The sequence below is a fragment of the Sapajus apella genome, unplaced genomic scaffold, assembly GCF_009761245.1.
Source record: "Sapajus apella isolate SASKATOON/1434 unplaced genomic scaffold, GSC_monkey_1.0 scaffold55, whole genome shotgun sequence".
Classification (NCBI taxonomy): domain Eukaryota; kingdom Metazoa; phylum Chordata; class Mammalia; order Primates; family Cebidae; genus Sapajus; species Sapajus apella.
In genome coordinates this window covers 1,506,750-1,522,899 of record NW_022436995.1, presented here as the reverse complement: position 1 = coordinate 1,522,899, position 16,150 = coordinate 1,506,750, and the positions used below count along the sequence as shown (strand labels likewise).

The following is a 16,150-nucleotide window of genomic DNA, read 5'->3' as shown; positions in this document are numbered from 1 at the left end:
ACTCTTCTCAATGTAGTGAGGGCTGGTATAAAAGGTATTTAAAGAATACCTGACCAACATGGGGAAACCCTGTCTCTACTAAAAATACAAAAAAAATTAGCTGGGCATGGTAGTGCATGCCTGTAATCCCAGCTACTCGGGAGGCTGATCCAGGAGAATCACTTGAACCTGGGAGGCGGAGGTTGCAATGAGCCAAGATCACCGCTGTACTCCAGCCTGGGTGACAGAGCAAAACTTCATTTCAAAATAAATTAAAAAAAAAAAAAAAGGACTAACTTGGCCAGGCACAGTGACTCACGTCTGTAATATCAGCATTTTGGGAGGCTGAGGCAGGCAGATCACCTGAGGTTAGGAGTTGGAGACCAGCCTGGCCAACATGGTGAAACCCCATCTCTACTAAAACTACAAAAATTAGCCAGGCATGGGTGCCTGTAAACCTAGCTATCTGGAGGCTGAGGCAGGAGAATCACTTGAACCTGGGAGGCAGAAGTTGCAGTGAGCCATAATCGCACTGCTGGACTCCAGCCTGGCAACAGAGTGAGACTCCATCTCAAAAAAAAAAAAAAAAAAAAAAAAGGGATACCTCATCTACTAATGTCTGCAGAATCAAAAAGGATCTGTCAAAATAAATTAGACATTAAAGACATATCTAATTGTCAGTCATTACTCTAGTATAGACTTATACAATTTATAAAAAGCTGCAAAGATTTTATAAAAATCAATAATGTAAAATTTCCCTCAAAACATCACAGCACTTAGAAAACTTAATGTCCTCTTACTCAAAGCATGAGGCGACCTTAACTACTATCGTGGTTTCTTCTGATCACACTTTTAAAATAAGATTTTTAAATAAATAAAAAGATAAGCTCATTATTTATTTAGAAAAAATTATTAAAGGGACTTAATATAAACAGTAAAAATTTATTGACGGCTCTACAATAAGATCTCTTTTAATGCTTACAACAACCATATGATGTATGTTTACAGATAAGGAAAACTGAGGAACAAGAAGTAAAGAAACTTTTAAGTGGAAGAGTCAGGATTTCAACCCAGGTAGTATGATTCCAGAGCTTTTCTGCTTAATTTTACACTTTACATTACTCTAAAAACAAACAAAAAACGTTCCAAAACCCCGTAAAACATTTGTTATGGTCTTTCAAAATATGTTTATTTTTATTTACATGTTTACTATAAAATTATTTTTAAGTACCCAATTGACCAATGAGTTAAAACCAACAAAGAACAAGTGCAAAGCTAATCAATCTTATTTTTATTTTCATCAACTCTAAAAGTAATTACCTCCAGTTGCTCCTTCTGGGTAAAACCCTTCGTGCTTTTCCCTGAAGCATGGCCAACAAAAGTCATTACTCTAATAGTTGGCTGATGCTGTGAAAGCATTTCTGCAATTTCTTGAACACTATCTCGAAATGAAGAGAAGATCATAACTCTGGTCTCATCACGTTTCTTTCCAGAAGTGTTTACAGCTATAAATATAAAAACTTTAATTACAACTTTTTACAAAGCATTTAGACAAGAACTAGTTCAAAAGACAAACCTGAAAGTATTATGCTAATGAAGATAATTATTTAAAAAAAAATAATTTAGCTGTATGTGATAGCATACACTATAGTCCCAGCTTGGAAGGCTGAGATGGAGAAATCATGTGAGTCCAGTTCAAGAACAGCCTGGGAAATATAGCAAGACCCAGTCTCTAATGCACAAACATATAAATAAATAATTTCAAACATCTTAAAATTTTGCTGATTTTTTTTAACTACACTTGCTATTAATTTTAATAATCTCAGCTTGTTATTTCTCATTTGCTGTCATACAATCCTAAGCAAATAAAATATGAATTACCTGAATCACTTTTGACTAGTTCTTTAATTCAGGCATAATGACTGTTATTTCCCTTTGCCTTCTAAGATAGCCAGAAGCACAGAACTATGTAGCTCCTCCTAATTTCATAAATTGTCCCTTTCCTTTCTGTTCACTAAAGGCACTGTCTTAATCCAAGCCATGCATTCTGTCCCCAAATCTACAATATTTTCAAATTCTCCAAAGACAACTGCAGAATATACCCTACAGTCAATTCCAAAGCTGCTCTTGATATCTCTGTGCTGAGGGTAGCCGGTGGGGTATGGGGGTGGCAGGCAGTAGAATGTACTCATAAGAACATGATCTTTGTGACAGGGCACTTAATCCTCTGGGTGACTGGTGATCATGGTACTTATTTAAGCTCTTTAAGGTTTAGTTTCTTCATATCTAATATGGATTGATGTATAAATGAAACAGTAAATATAAGGTATGTGGTTTTGCACACACAGTAATTGGTTAATTATTACATATTGTGTAGGGTTTCTGGTTATTTATTTATTTTTGAGACAGGGTCATGCTTGGTCACCAAGGCTGGAGTGCTGTGCCTCCATCATGGCTCACTACAGCTCCTACCTCTTGGGCTCAGGTGATCCTCCCACCTCAGGCTCTGAGTAGCTGGAACTACAGGCACATGCCACCATGCCCAGCTACATTTTAAAATTTCTTTGTAGAGACGGGGTTTTGCCATGTTGCCCAGGCTGGTCTCAAACTCCTAGGCTCAAGAGATCTACTGGCCTCAGCCTCCCAAAGTGCTGGGATTACAGCCATGAGCCACCACATCCAGCCTCTAATGATTTTTATTATAGGAATCAACATATGTGTTCCAAGGACCACACTAAGCATTTTATATATGTTAACTCATTTAATCTTCACAACAACTCTAAGAATAAATGACTTATGAAATGTAAAGTTAGGCTAGGCACAGTGGCTCACGCCTATAATCCCAGCACTTTGGGAGGCCCAGTGGGCAGATCATGAAGTCAAGAGATGAAGACCATTCTGGCCAACATGGTGAAATCCCGTCTCTACTAAAAACAAAAAATTAGCCAGGCGTGGTGGCACATGCCTGTACTCCCAGCTACTCAGGAGGCTGAGACAGGACCCGGGAGGTGGAGGTTACAGTGAGCCAAGATGGCACCACTGCACTCCAGCCTGGGCAACAAGAGTGAAACTCTGTATCAAAAAAAAATAAAGTTAATGTACAATACAAAATCAAAAGTAGGACCTGAAGAAGCAGCTGTTACAAGTAAGATTATTCTAAGTAAACTTCTTTTGAATCATCATTGCATTAAGCATTAAGCCCAGCTCCTGAATGAATTGCTGTTTTCATCACAAAACTACATCTCCTTCAGTCTGTCACAGCCTGCCTTTTTACCCTCATTCCACTAAAGCTCCTTCCAGCAAAATAAACTTCACCACTGCCAAGTTCAACGGGCATTTTTACTTGAACACACTTTACTCTTTCCTTCTGAAATAGCCTCTTTCTTCAGTTTCTCTGACACTTTACTTGTCTGGTTTCCTCCCCAAATTCCTTAGTGGCTTTTTCGCTCCCAAACTCTAAATGTTGATATTCTTCAGGACTCCATTCTGGACCCTCTTCTGTCTATCTCTACCGACAATCACATCTATTCCTGAAACCTTAAATATTATCTTTTTGCTGATAACTCCAAAATATATTCACATATATGTAAATATATAAAAAACAGCACCAACCATTCTTCTGAGATCCAGATTTGCTTATCTAATGCCTACTTGACACTTAGATGTCTCAAAAACATCTTAACATGTTTCCTTTTCCTTTTGTTATTTAATTGACAAATAAAAGCTGTATATATTTATATTGTACAATATGTTTCGAGATGTATATATACATTGTGGAATGGCTAAATCAAGCTAATTAACATACGTATTACCTCACATACTTATCTCTATTCTTCATTTTTCACTTTGCTTATATAATCATTTGCAAACATGTACACATAAACTTATATACATAGCCATATGATTCTATGATTCTTTTTTTTATATCCTACATCCAATCCACCAACAAATAAGTTGGCTCCAATATGAACATATATCTAGACTCTATTTCCTAGCACCTTGACCACTATTGCTTTGATGTACACCACCATTATGTGTCATCATCCGAGACTATTATAATAGTCTTCTAAGTTATCAATGTCTATGCTCCACAAAACTTCCACAGTGATCCTTTTAAAATCTGAAGTCATTCCACTGCTACAAGTATCTCTGTTTGGTTTTGCAAAGCACAAATATTCAAAAATTAAAAACCAAAGTCCTATATTATCTGGCTACCTCTCATCTATACCACTTGTAGCCTCAGTCACACTAATCTAACCACATTGGTCTATTTAATCATGCCACGCATCCTACTGTGACCTCAGGGTCTTTGAATCTGCTATTTTTACTGCTTGGAATTCTCTCTCCCTCAACCTCAAAAACTCACAAGGCTTGGTCCCTTATCTCCATCAAGTATCACTTTAAATATCCCTCTACAGAGAAGCCTTCTATAACCATCCTATATAAAACAGCACTCCTCCCTAACTCTCTCTCTCTCCTTACCTGCTTTACTTTACCCTTCTACTGTACTATGTATTGTTTTACTGTCCACTGCCCTTATATTGCCCCAAGCTAATAGAGTACCTTATTCTTAACATTCCCTCCACTACCCTTGCCCTAACCCCTCCAAAATTTCCCAGAGATTTTTAACATTCATTATCCAGAGGAACTAAAAGCCCACCTTCGCCACAAGAAGTGTTAGCATAAACTAGTAAGTTGAAGTTTTTTTGTTGTTTTCTTTTTTTTATTTTCGAGATGGAGTTTTGCTCTTGTTGCCCAGGCTGGAGTACAATGTCACGACCTTGGCTCACTGCAACCTCCACCTCCTGGGTTCAAGTGATTCTCCTACCTCAGCCTCCCAAATAGCTGGGATTACAGGCATGCGCCACCATGCCTGGCTAATTTTTGTATTTTTAGTAGAGACAGGGTTTCACCATGTTGGCCAGGCTGGTCTTGAACTCCTGACCTCCCATGATCCACCCGCCTTGGCATCCCAGAGTGCTGGGACTACAGGCATGAACCACCGTGCCCAGCCATAAGTTGAAGTCTTACCTCTTGCAATAACTTTGTCTTCCCTTAAAGTTACTAAACATGACCTACCGTTCCATGACTTGAAGTGTTCAATTACAACTTCTTCTAATTTCTTTAACTTTGGATGACCATAAACAAATTTTTTATCTCCTGGAAAAAAACAAAAATATCAACATTTTTCTCTTTTTTTTTCCATAGTCAATTACAGTAATTTTTCAAATGCATATGTTGGGATTTGTTTAAATTTAAACCAGGAGTTACATCTAGGTAGCATATAAATCTTACTGTAAAATGAAATTTGAACTTTTATAAACATTTCATTCTGAGAGAACCCAAACAGGAATCAGCAGTAAAGAAAGCAAAAATATATATTAAACTATAAATCAGGTTTCGATAGTTCTGAGAATTTTCACTACCACTAACAACTACAGTTTGTAAACTTGTTTAAAGAAGTTTAAACACTGTTTAAAGTATATAAACTTTAAACTTGAATATATATATATATATATTAATCCTAACTTAAAAAATGAAATATATATGCATTTAATAGATCTGTTGCTACAAATAATTGTAGACATTTGCGTTAATGGAGCAAAATTTCAAAATTAACTATGATTAAGCAAAACAACAGAATATATAATTTTAAAAGAAAAACCAGACCTTGTTGGATAGCAGAAATACCATTTGCTGAAGTACTACGTGTATGTGCAAACATGCCTTCTAGATGTTTATAGAGTTTCATGAAGTCTTCATTTCGGCTAAGTTCATTTTTTGACCGTGTCATTCCTTCAGAAATTAAGAAAAAGTTTTCCAAATAAATAATAATAAAACTGATTAAATATCTTACTTATTAAAACAAAATTAAACTTTAGCAATGAATATGTTTTTCAAGTATAAACATGAAAACCAGCAACTTTTTCCAGTTATACATTCATATATGTATTAATGAATGGTTTCCTTTTTTCTAGCAATTTGTTAAAAACAAAGAAACATGGCCATTTTTTAATTATTCCAATGCTTTTTTTTAAAAAAAAATCATTTTTAAGTAATCCAAATTCTTTTTTTTTGAGACAGTCTTGCATAGTTGACCAGGCTGAAGTGCAGCAGCAGCATGATCTCAACTCAAGGCAACCTCTGCCTCCTGGATTCAAGCGATTCTCCCACCTCAGTCTCCTGAGTAGCTGGGATTACAGGCATGCACCACCACACCCGGCTAATTTTTTTTTTTTTTTTGGATATGGAGCTGTTTCGCTCTTGTTGCCCAGGCTAGCGTGCAATGGCACGATCTCGGCTTACTGCAACCTCTGCCTCCCAGGTTCATGCAATTCTCCTTCCTCAGCCTCCCAAGTAGCTGGGACTATGGGCACGCGCAACCATGCCCAGCTACTTTCTGTATTTTTAGTAGACATGAGGTTTCACCATGTTGGCTAGGCTGGTCTTGAACTCCTGACCTAACGTAATCTACCCACCTCGGCTTCCCAAAGTGCTGGGATTACAGGCGTGAGCCACTGTGCCCGGCCCTTCAATATGTCTTTAACCAAAATAATAAATGTCATTATTTCTTTAAATAATTTGATATAATTTACCTTTAGTTCCATCCATAATTCCACAAAGGAAGAAATATAATGATCTCATTCCCATTTGCTGCAATAATTCATAACCATGATATAAACTAATACAAATAGCAAACTCTCCCTCGATTATGCCTTGTTGTATTCCCTAGAAAAACAGCATATGTCAGATTTAACCAGAGAAGTAAATGAACATACATGTTCCATGCCCAAGTTGTCAAGCCATAGGCAGTGTAACATTTATAATATAATCCAAATGATCATAATAATCATTTCCTTCTACACTGCTATAATGCATTGGTTATTAAATGTTGTCTTATAGGATGTTGCTATGGAAAGGTATCAATGTATTTTCTATGTAAAATCTTTCCCTTTTTTTTTCTTTAATTAAACAGGAAACTCACATTTTAAAAAGACGTAAAGGAGAAAAAACTACAATATACTGCTTCTCTTTACAGGTAAATTAATTGGCAGTATACAGATACATTTGTTCTTTCAAAACTATATAGTAAACATCTACTACATGCGGAGCACTGAACTAGATACAATGGAAATGGAAAGTAAGTTACATATGGCCTGTCCTCACGAATGTTACTGGCAAGAGGACAAATATTTAATTAGACTGTTTTAATGCCAACATTTAATACAAGTATACACGCCATGATAATATCTGACACTGAACCCCAGAAACTATTCTAAGCACATTATTTGCACAAATTCGCTTAATCTTAGTATCTAGTAGGTAGCTACTATTGTTATGCCCATTTTACAGATGAGGAAGCTCCTACAGGCATTAAGTAGTAGAACCACCATTTAGACCCAGGAATTTTGGTTAGATCCCTTGTGCTTTCAACCACTACCCTCATGAAAAAATGAGGGACATATTCCTCTATGGAAGTACATGGAATGTGTATCTGCCTGATAAGATTGTTTTCAAGGAGACCAATGTAGAACATATTCTAATTATTTTCCTTTGAGATGAAGACTATCGTTTTCTATCTAACATTTTTAGTAGTATTTAACATCAGTGTTAGTGATTTTAAATATTCCAGGATATTAATAAATGCCCTAAAATAGTACCCTGATTTCCTCTCACCAGTTCCAGTTAAGATCTAGTTAAACAGGTTTAGATTTACTATTTCCAAGCTGAAATCAAAAAAGTTGTAAATAATAATATACTATAATTTTACAGAAAATACTCCTTCAGTGGTTCCCCAGATACTATATGATAAAGACCACATTTTGTGGAATAATGTGGTCTACTCTCATGTAGTCACAACCTATATTATCATATCTGGTTTCCATATCCTCAGCCAAATTGGTTTGCTCACTGTCTCCCACAGGCTTTCATTCAATTGCCTCTGTTCTTTTGCACAGGCATTCCCTATCAGTTCAAAGAATGACTCAGTGCCTTTTTTTGTGTTTGTCAGTGTCTTCTCTGACTTGGGACCTAGTCTGATAGATAATTTCCTATCCATTTATTTTCCAATGAAGGTTGGAAATAAGAATCTTGCTGTGATGCTTTCTTCAAACTGGTATTGACAGCAAGAATAAATGTTCTGTGCCTAAAATTCAGTTACAATCTACCTTCTCATGGCCTTCGGACTTTACAAAATACAAATGGACTAAAAGACAAATTCTTCATTAAAAGTTAAAAAGAAAGGCTGGGCACTGTGGCTCATGTCTGTAATCTTTGGGATTACACTCTGGGAGGCTGAGATGGGCGGATCACCTGAGGCTGAGACCAGCCTGGCCAACATGGTGAAACCCTATCTCTACTAAAAATACAAAAATTAGCCGGGCATGGTGATGCACGCCGGTAGTCCCAGCTACTAGGGAGGTGAAGGCACGAGAGTCGCTTGAAACTGAGAGGCAGAGGTTACAGTGAGCCAAGGTCGTACCACTATACTCCAGCTTGAAAAACAGAGCAGTCACTCCATCTCAAAAAAAAGAAAAAAGTTCAACAATAAAATTTATCTTAATGCAGATCATTAAATTGTATGCTTGCTAGATTTTTTTCATGCTTTTATAAACTATATAAACACTTTTGAATTTTTTTTAACTCTGTCACCTAGCCTAGGCTGGAATGCAATGCTACAATCACAGCTCACTGCAGCCTCCACCACCCAGGCTCAAGCAATCCTCCCCTAGAGAAGTAGGTATATAGCACCATGCTTGGCTAATTTTTTAACATTTGTAGAGACAGGGACTCACTAAGTTGCCCAGGCTGGTCTTAAACTCCTGGGCTCAAATGATCCTCCAACGTCAGCCTCCCAAAGTGTTGGGATTACAGGCATCAGCCACTGTGTTTGGCCTCATTTTTGAACTCTTGATGAGCTAATAGGTACCCAAAAATTCATTACCTGTGTTTTATCTATGTTTTATCCTGGCTTTGAGTGAAATTTAATCTGTCATCAAAATTTATTTAAAAATACCTACCACAATATTTGGAGATGGGTTTTTCCTAAATTGATCTCTTGCCAGAATTATCTGGTATTTTGTGAGATTTGAGATATCCCTTCTCATCAAAACATTCCTCTGAATCAAAGAATGAGCAAATGCTTCCAAAATCTGCAAATTTAAAAGCAATCCAGTTTAAGCTTGCTTTAAAGTTCTTTTTGAAGTACAGTAATTTTCTTATATTAAAATAGAAATTATATATTTAATAAAGTCTGTCTTAAAAATGAATATTTAACTAAACTCAGCAATGATAACAGCATTTCAAACTTGACATCTATCCTCAAATAATACCCATATAAAAATCAATATAAGCAATTAGTATATACAACTATGATTTAAGAACACATTTGTTTATCTGTTTATTGCTTAACTCCTCTCTCCCTCATCCTATATGCACCGTAATTTAAGTACTGTGAAAGAAGACCTTTAATTTCTTCACTGTTACATCCCCAGTACCTAGAATAGTTTGGCACTTAGGTCCTCAGTAGATATTTGTAATTTGTAAAGTACTGAATAAATTGAAATGTCTTGAGTATATTTAATTTTACTCACTGATTCATTTTTTTCAACAAATATTTATTAAGCATCTACTATGTAGCAAGCCCTGTTCTAAATGCGGGGATAGTGTGGCTAAGACAAATAAAGTCCCTGCTCTCAAATAGTTTAGATTCTAGTGAAGAGAAGCAAAGAATAAAGTGAGCAGAGAAAAAGTAGATCATTTTGATTATGATAAATGCATTTAAGAATCTAAAACACAACAATGCTGTAGAGTCTTTGAGAGGAAAGGGATCACTATTTAAAAAGGTAAACAAAGACTTTCTCTTTGAGGAGGGAACATCTGAGTTCACATGTGAATGATGAGGTATGTCTACCATGTTAGGTTCTAAGGACAAAGGACTCTAGAGACAGGAGACAGCAATCAAAAAGGTCCTGGGGCAGAAATGAGCTTAAAGACACAAAAAGAGACCTGCAGATGAAGACCTACTACAGCAATATGTAATTGTTTAAATTTTTGCCTCATTTGTATTTTCTAAACTATGGCTAGTTTAGTACATTTTTTCCCTCCCTTCCAGCTTTGCTGATCATACGGCCTAATAAGGCACTCTAAAAATGCCAACAAAATTAAATTATATTTGCATATGATTTTAAGAATTATCATTTTTACATTGTTATAAATGGAATGATTTTCAATTAAAAATGCATTAGTATCAAAGGGATGATTACAAAAAAGACTTTGCCGTATCTTAATAATGCTTAGAATTTTGTTACAAATAATTTAAAAATAGAAAACAAGCTTTATTCCTAGAAAACGTCTCTTTAAGAAAGGCTTATTATAGATTAAGTGATAGATAACTTTTTGGTTATCTATTCCTGTAACCATCTTTAATCCATGGCAATGAAAATGTGAAAACATGTCGTTTTACCATGACACTAATTATGAACTGTAGAAAAACAATGTGTTATCTTGCATTTCTCCCACTGAAAACGACAATCATCTAAGCAGGTCCTTAACAGTGATAATACAGACATTTGGCCAGATCATTCTTTGTTGTGGGGCTGCTGTCCTATCCACTATAGGATGTTTAGCCGCTCCCTGGCCTCCATATATAGATGCCAATAATAACTCCACATTTCACCTCTTGCCTCCCCTTCTCTCCTGCCTTTTTGTTGTTGTTGTTGTAAGAACCAAAAATGTGTCAAGTTATTGCCAAATGTTGTCAGGTGGGTGAAATAATTTCCAGTTGAAAACCACTGCTGTATAAAGGATCAGGGAGGAAAACAGCGAAAATTTATTTCATTACAAAGAAAATTCTGGGGGCCAGGTGCATGGTGGCTCATGCCTGTAATCCCAGCACTTTGGGAGGTCGAGGCAAGAGAATCACTTGAGGTCAGGAGTTCAAGACCAGCTTGGCCAACATGGTGAAACCTCGCCTCTATCAAAAAATACACAAATTAGCCAGATGTGGTAGCATGCACCTGTAATCCCAGCTACTTGGGAGGCTGAGAAGAATCGCTTGAACTGGGGAGGTAGAGACTGCAGTGAGCCGAACAAAAAACAAAAAAAAAGAAAACAAAGAAAATTCTGGCTGAATCTTGGTATGTGTTCACGTTACAGGCATGAGCTATACACTTATGCTTTGTCTACTTTGGGGTGTGTGTGTGTGTGTGTGTGTGTGTGTGTTCTACATTACAGTTAAAAGGTTTACTTAAAAAAATACAAAACCTTCGAATCCGAGTCACGGCACACACACACACAAAAAAATATACAAAACCATGTAAGGCTATTATTTGCTTTACAAATGGTCCATCTTTTGTAGTTTCCCTTTAAATAATACTTTGCTAGTACACATAAAACACGGTGCTCATTCCAAAAATTTTAACTTCAAAGAATTTTTTTCAATATATCAATTATATAAAAATAAGATAATTATATCACATCCAAATCCTGTTAGCTAAAGTAATTAAATTACCAGTTCATTTATGAAATCCCTGAATGTCATAAAAATGGCTTACCTGGATATAGGTCTTTTGGATGGCTGCAAGTTCTTCACCAAGGGGAACAATAAGCTTTTCAACTTTTCGCTCATGAGAATATGCCAATATATCTGGAGAATCTTCAGAACGAAGCTCTATCTGCCCAATTAGCAGGTTAGTAATAACTTGTTGCACAGCCTATGTAAAATCAATTAAGTATGATTATAAATTACATGTTAAAATTTTTTAGTTTGTCATTAACAGAATAAAATAGCAGTAAAATTTTGAAAGAAGCTTCAGAAATTCATATTAAATACCAAAAAATGAAAGAAGGCAAGTCCATTAAAAAAGTACATCAGAAGTGACACAATAGGTCAAAAATACTTCTGAAACATCTTTTCCCCACACAGAACTTCAGCCTAAGCATTCCAAAAATAAGAATATTTGCAAATTTTCAAAAAGTTCCTCAAAAGTAGTTTGGTACTTTCCAAATAGAATCTTTATACAGACTCAAACAAAAAAGTTTCAGATTAGCAATACTAAATCAATTATTGATAAATTAGTAGAATATTTTCCATTTAAATCAACATATATGGCCGGGTGCGATGGCTCAAGTCTGTAATCCCAGCACTTTGGGAGGCCGAGGTGGGTGGATCACGAGGTCAAGAGATTGAGACCATCCTGGTCAACATGGTGAAACCCTGTCTCTACTAAAAATACAAAACATTAGCTGGGCATGGTGGCGCGTGCCAGTAATCCCAGCTACTGAGGAGGTTGAGGCAGGAGAATTGCCTGAACCCAGGAGACGGAGGTAGCGGTGAGCTGAGCTCACGCCATTGCACTCCAGCCTGGGTAACAAGAGTGAAACTCTGTCTCAAAAAATAAATAAATAAATAAAAATAAAAATAAAATCAACATATATTATGTAAATATATTTCTAGGGCTAAATTGCATTTACCCAAAGCTTATAAAGAGACTTTATTGTAAAATTAGGAAATGGGAGCAAAAACATATAATCTGTTGATGTAAACAACTACTGTACCAGAAGACTATGGTACTGACAGTGTGATTAACAATTAGAAAAAAAAAAGAAAGGGGATCCTAAGAGTATCTAAAAATTAAAAGCTTTTTTTTTTTTTTTTTTTTTTTTTTCCAGATGGAATCTCCCTCTGTCGTCCAGGCCGGAGGGCAATGGTGCAATCAATCTCAGCATACTGCAACCTCTGACTCCTAGGTTTAAGTGATTCCCCTGCCTCAGCCTCTTGAGTAGCTGGGACTACAGACATGCATCACCACCCCCACCTAATTTTTGTATTTTCAGTACAGACAAGGTTTCACCATGTTGGCCAGACTGGTCTCCAACTCCTGATCTCTGTGATCCACCCACTTTGGCCTCCTAAAGTGCTGCGATTACAGGTGTGAGCCGTGGTGCCCAAACAAAAGCTTTTTTAAAAAAACTAGAAAGCCTTGTGGGATTAGGCTAGGCAGCAGCTCATGCCTAAGGCTCATCCTGGGGCTATGGGAGGCCAAACCGGGAAGACTGCTTGAAGCTAGGAATTTGAAACCAGCCTGGACAACATGCTAAGACCCCATATCTACAAAAAATGAGAACAATTGCTGGCGAAGTGGCAAGCACCTGCTGGAGCATCACTTGAACTCAGGAGTTCTAGGCTGCAGTGAATGAGCTACAGTTTTCACTACATTCCAGCCTGGATGATGAAGCAAGACCCTGTCTCAAAGAAAAAAAAAAAAAAAAAAAAAAAAAAAGCTTTGAGGGCTTAATTTCTTAGTATTCCTAATACTTGGCACAGTGCCCAATATAGCACACCATAATCACTGGAGGCCTATATGTATTCAAAATCTAGAGTACATTTATGACCATTTTATAAAATTAAGCTTATTGTTTTTAATAGTTCATTCACAAAAGAAATACATGAGTAACTCCCACATGCCAGGCATTGAGTTAATAATAGAGGAATGATCAAAATAGGCATAATCCCTATATTCATGTAGCTTATATTTTAGTGGTGCAGAAAGACAACAAATAATCAATATGCAAAAGAATGACAGATTATCACGAATGTTAAGAAGAAAATAAGACAGGGAACACTGACAAGATAGCTTAAATAGAATGGATCTTTCTGAAGGGATGACATTTAAGCTGACTGCAAAACATGAATGTTTAAACAAGGTCAGGGAGAAAACCAGAGACAGGATAGAAATTTCTAAGCTTATCAAAAAAAGAATAGATGAAAACGTCTTGCATCTTGGGAGACTTAAAAGCCATCATTGGAGGCATGGAGCAAGATGGAAAACAGAAACTTCTACAGATGATCACCCACATAGAACATCAAATTTGACAACTATCTACACAAAAAAAGCACCTTCATAAGAACCAAAAATCAGGTGAGTAATCACAGTACCTGGTATTAACTTCATACTGCTCAAAGAGGCACTGAAGTGGGTAGAAAAGATGATCTTGAATCATCGACACCACCCCTCCCTCATCCCCCAGTGGCCCTGTGGTATGGAGAAAGAATCTGAGAACTTGGGGAAGGGAGAGTGCAGTTTCTGTGGGACTGTGCATTGAACTAAGAGTTGTTCTGTCACAGTGAAAAGCAAAACTAAGTGGAACTCAGTCAACACCCACCCCCAAAGGGAGCATTTAGACCAGCCCTAGCCAGAAGGGAATTGCCCATACTAGTGGCCAGAACTTAAGTTATGGCAAGTGCTCTGGAGACAATGAACATGGGGGGCACATAACCTAGTGAGACACAAGCTGGAGCAGTTAAAGGAGTGCTTGCACCACCTTCATTCAACCCCAAGCCGTGCAGCTTACAGAAACAAAAGTGATGCGTTCCTTCTGCTTGAGTTAAAAAGAGGGAAGAGTAAAGAGGCCTTTGCCTTGCAACCTCGCTATCAGCTCCGCCACAAGAGGATAGGGCAGAATCATGAGGTCCCCATTCCAGACCCTAGCTTCCTGATAGCCTTTCTAGACATACCCTGGGCCAGAAGGAAACCCACTGCCTTGAAGGGAAGGACCCAGTCCTGGCAAGATTTATCACCTACCGACTAAAGAGCCCCTGGGCCCTATATAACCATCAGCAATAGCCCGGTAATATGCCACGGGCCTTGGGTGAGACTCTGAGACATGCTGGCTTCAGGTGAGACCCAGCGTATCTCCAGCAATGATGGCTCTGGTGAGAGACTACTTCTACTTGAGAAAAGCAGAGGGAAAAGTAAGATACTCTGTCTTGCACCTTAGGTACCCAGCTTGGCCACAGTAGGGTAAAGCAACAAATGGTCTCTTGGGGACCTGATTCCAGGTCTTGACTCTTAAATAGCATTTCTTTTCTTTTCTTTCTTTCTTTTTTTTTTTTTTTTTTTTTTTTTTTTTTTTTTTTTTTGTTAAGACAAATGGTCTTGCTATGTTGCCCAGGCTGGAGTGCAGTGGCTATTCACAGGGGCAATCCCACTACTGATCAGCACTGGAGTTTTGATGTGCTCCGTTTCTGGCCTGGGCCGGTTCACCCCTCCTTAGGGAACCTGGTGATCCCCCGCTCCCAGGAGGTCACCATATTGATGCCGAACTTAGTGCACACACCCCATCAGCATAGCGCACTACAGCCCAGAACTCCTGGGCTCAAGCAATCCTCCCACATCAGACTCCCAAGTAGCTGGGACTACAGGCACGCGCCACTGCATCCGGCTTAAACAGCATTTCTGAAACTGTCCCAGGCCAGAGGGGGGCCCACTTCCCTGAAGGATGAGTCCCAGGCCTGGCAGCATTCACCACAAGCTGACTGAAGAGTCCTTGGGCTTTAAGTGAAAATCAGCAGTAGACTGGCAGTCCACCCCATGGGCCTATTGTGGTAGTGGCCATGGGGAGAGGCTCCTCTGCCTGTGGAAAGAAAGAATGAGAAGGACTTCATCTTGCACTTTGAGTGCAAGCTTAGCTGCAATAGTATAAAGCATGAGGTAGATTTCCAAGGTTTTCGACTCTAGTTCCTGGCCCCCAGAAGGCATCTCTGGACTAGCCTGCGACCTGGGGGAACTTGGTACCCTGAAAAAAAGGTCAGAAGCCTGGCTGGCTTCAATATTTGCTGATTGTAGAGCCTTGGATAAACATAGGCAGTAGGCAGGTAGTGGTAACAGTGAGCCATGAGTGAGACTCAGTGCTGTGGTAGCTTCTGGTGTTACCCAGTGCAGTCCCAGTGGTGGTGATCACAGGCGGGCTTCTGTCACCGCACTTCCAGCTCCAGGTAGCTCAGCATAAAGAAAGAAACTCCATTTGTTTGAGAGAGAGAGAGAGAGTAAGAGAAGAAAACAAGAATCTCTGCCTAGTAATCCAGAGAATTCTTTCGGATCTCATCTCAGACTATCAAGGCAGTACCACTGTGTCTGCAAGAACTAACGTGTTGACTGCACTTAGAGTGCAGTTAATGGAAATAAGGCTTAGGTCACAACACTCAAGTCCCTTTGAATACACGTAACACACAAGTCCCTTTGAATACACACAACACACAAGTCCCTTTGGGGGAAATCCTTCCCCCAAAAAAGATAGGTACAAACAAGCCCAGTCTGAGAAGACAATACCTAACTCTTTAACATCCAGACACAGATGAACATCCAAAAACATCAAGACCATCCAGGAA

The 16,150-nt window shown here is 38.1% G+C and overlaps 1 protein-coding gene across 3 annotated transcripts in view; it reads right to left on the bottom strand.

The window, feature by feature from the left end:
• FANCM (FA complementation group M) overlaps positions 1 to 16,150 on the bottom strand; it is a 75,687-nt gene that overhangs the window by 43,198 nt on the left and 16,339 nt on the right. For 2 of the 3 annotated variants that reach the window (XM_032244499.1, XM_032244500.1), the window contains exons 4-9: positions 11,535 to 11,693; positions 9,000 to 9,131; positions 6,576 to 6,708; positions 5,650 to 5,775; positions 5,059 to 5,139; positions 1,300 to 1,484 (exon numbers count right to left, since the gene is read on the bottom strand). In XM_032244499.1, the coding sequence (XP_032100390.1) occupies positions 1,300 to 1,484; positions 5,059 to 5,139; positions 5,650 to 5,775; positions 6,576 to 6,708; positions 9,000 to 9,131; positions 11,535 to 11,693 (816 nt within the window). Of the gene's footprint in view, positions 1 to 1,299; positions 1,485 to 5,058; positions 5,140 to 5,649; positions 5,776 to 6,575; positions 6,709 to 8,999; positions 9,132 to 11,534; positions 11,694 to 16,150 lie in introns of those variants that run through there. The other variant, XM_032244501.1, reaches the window with a different exon arrangement.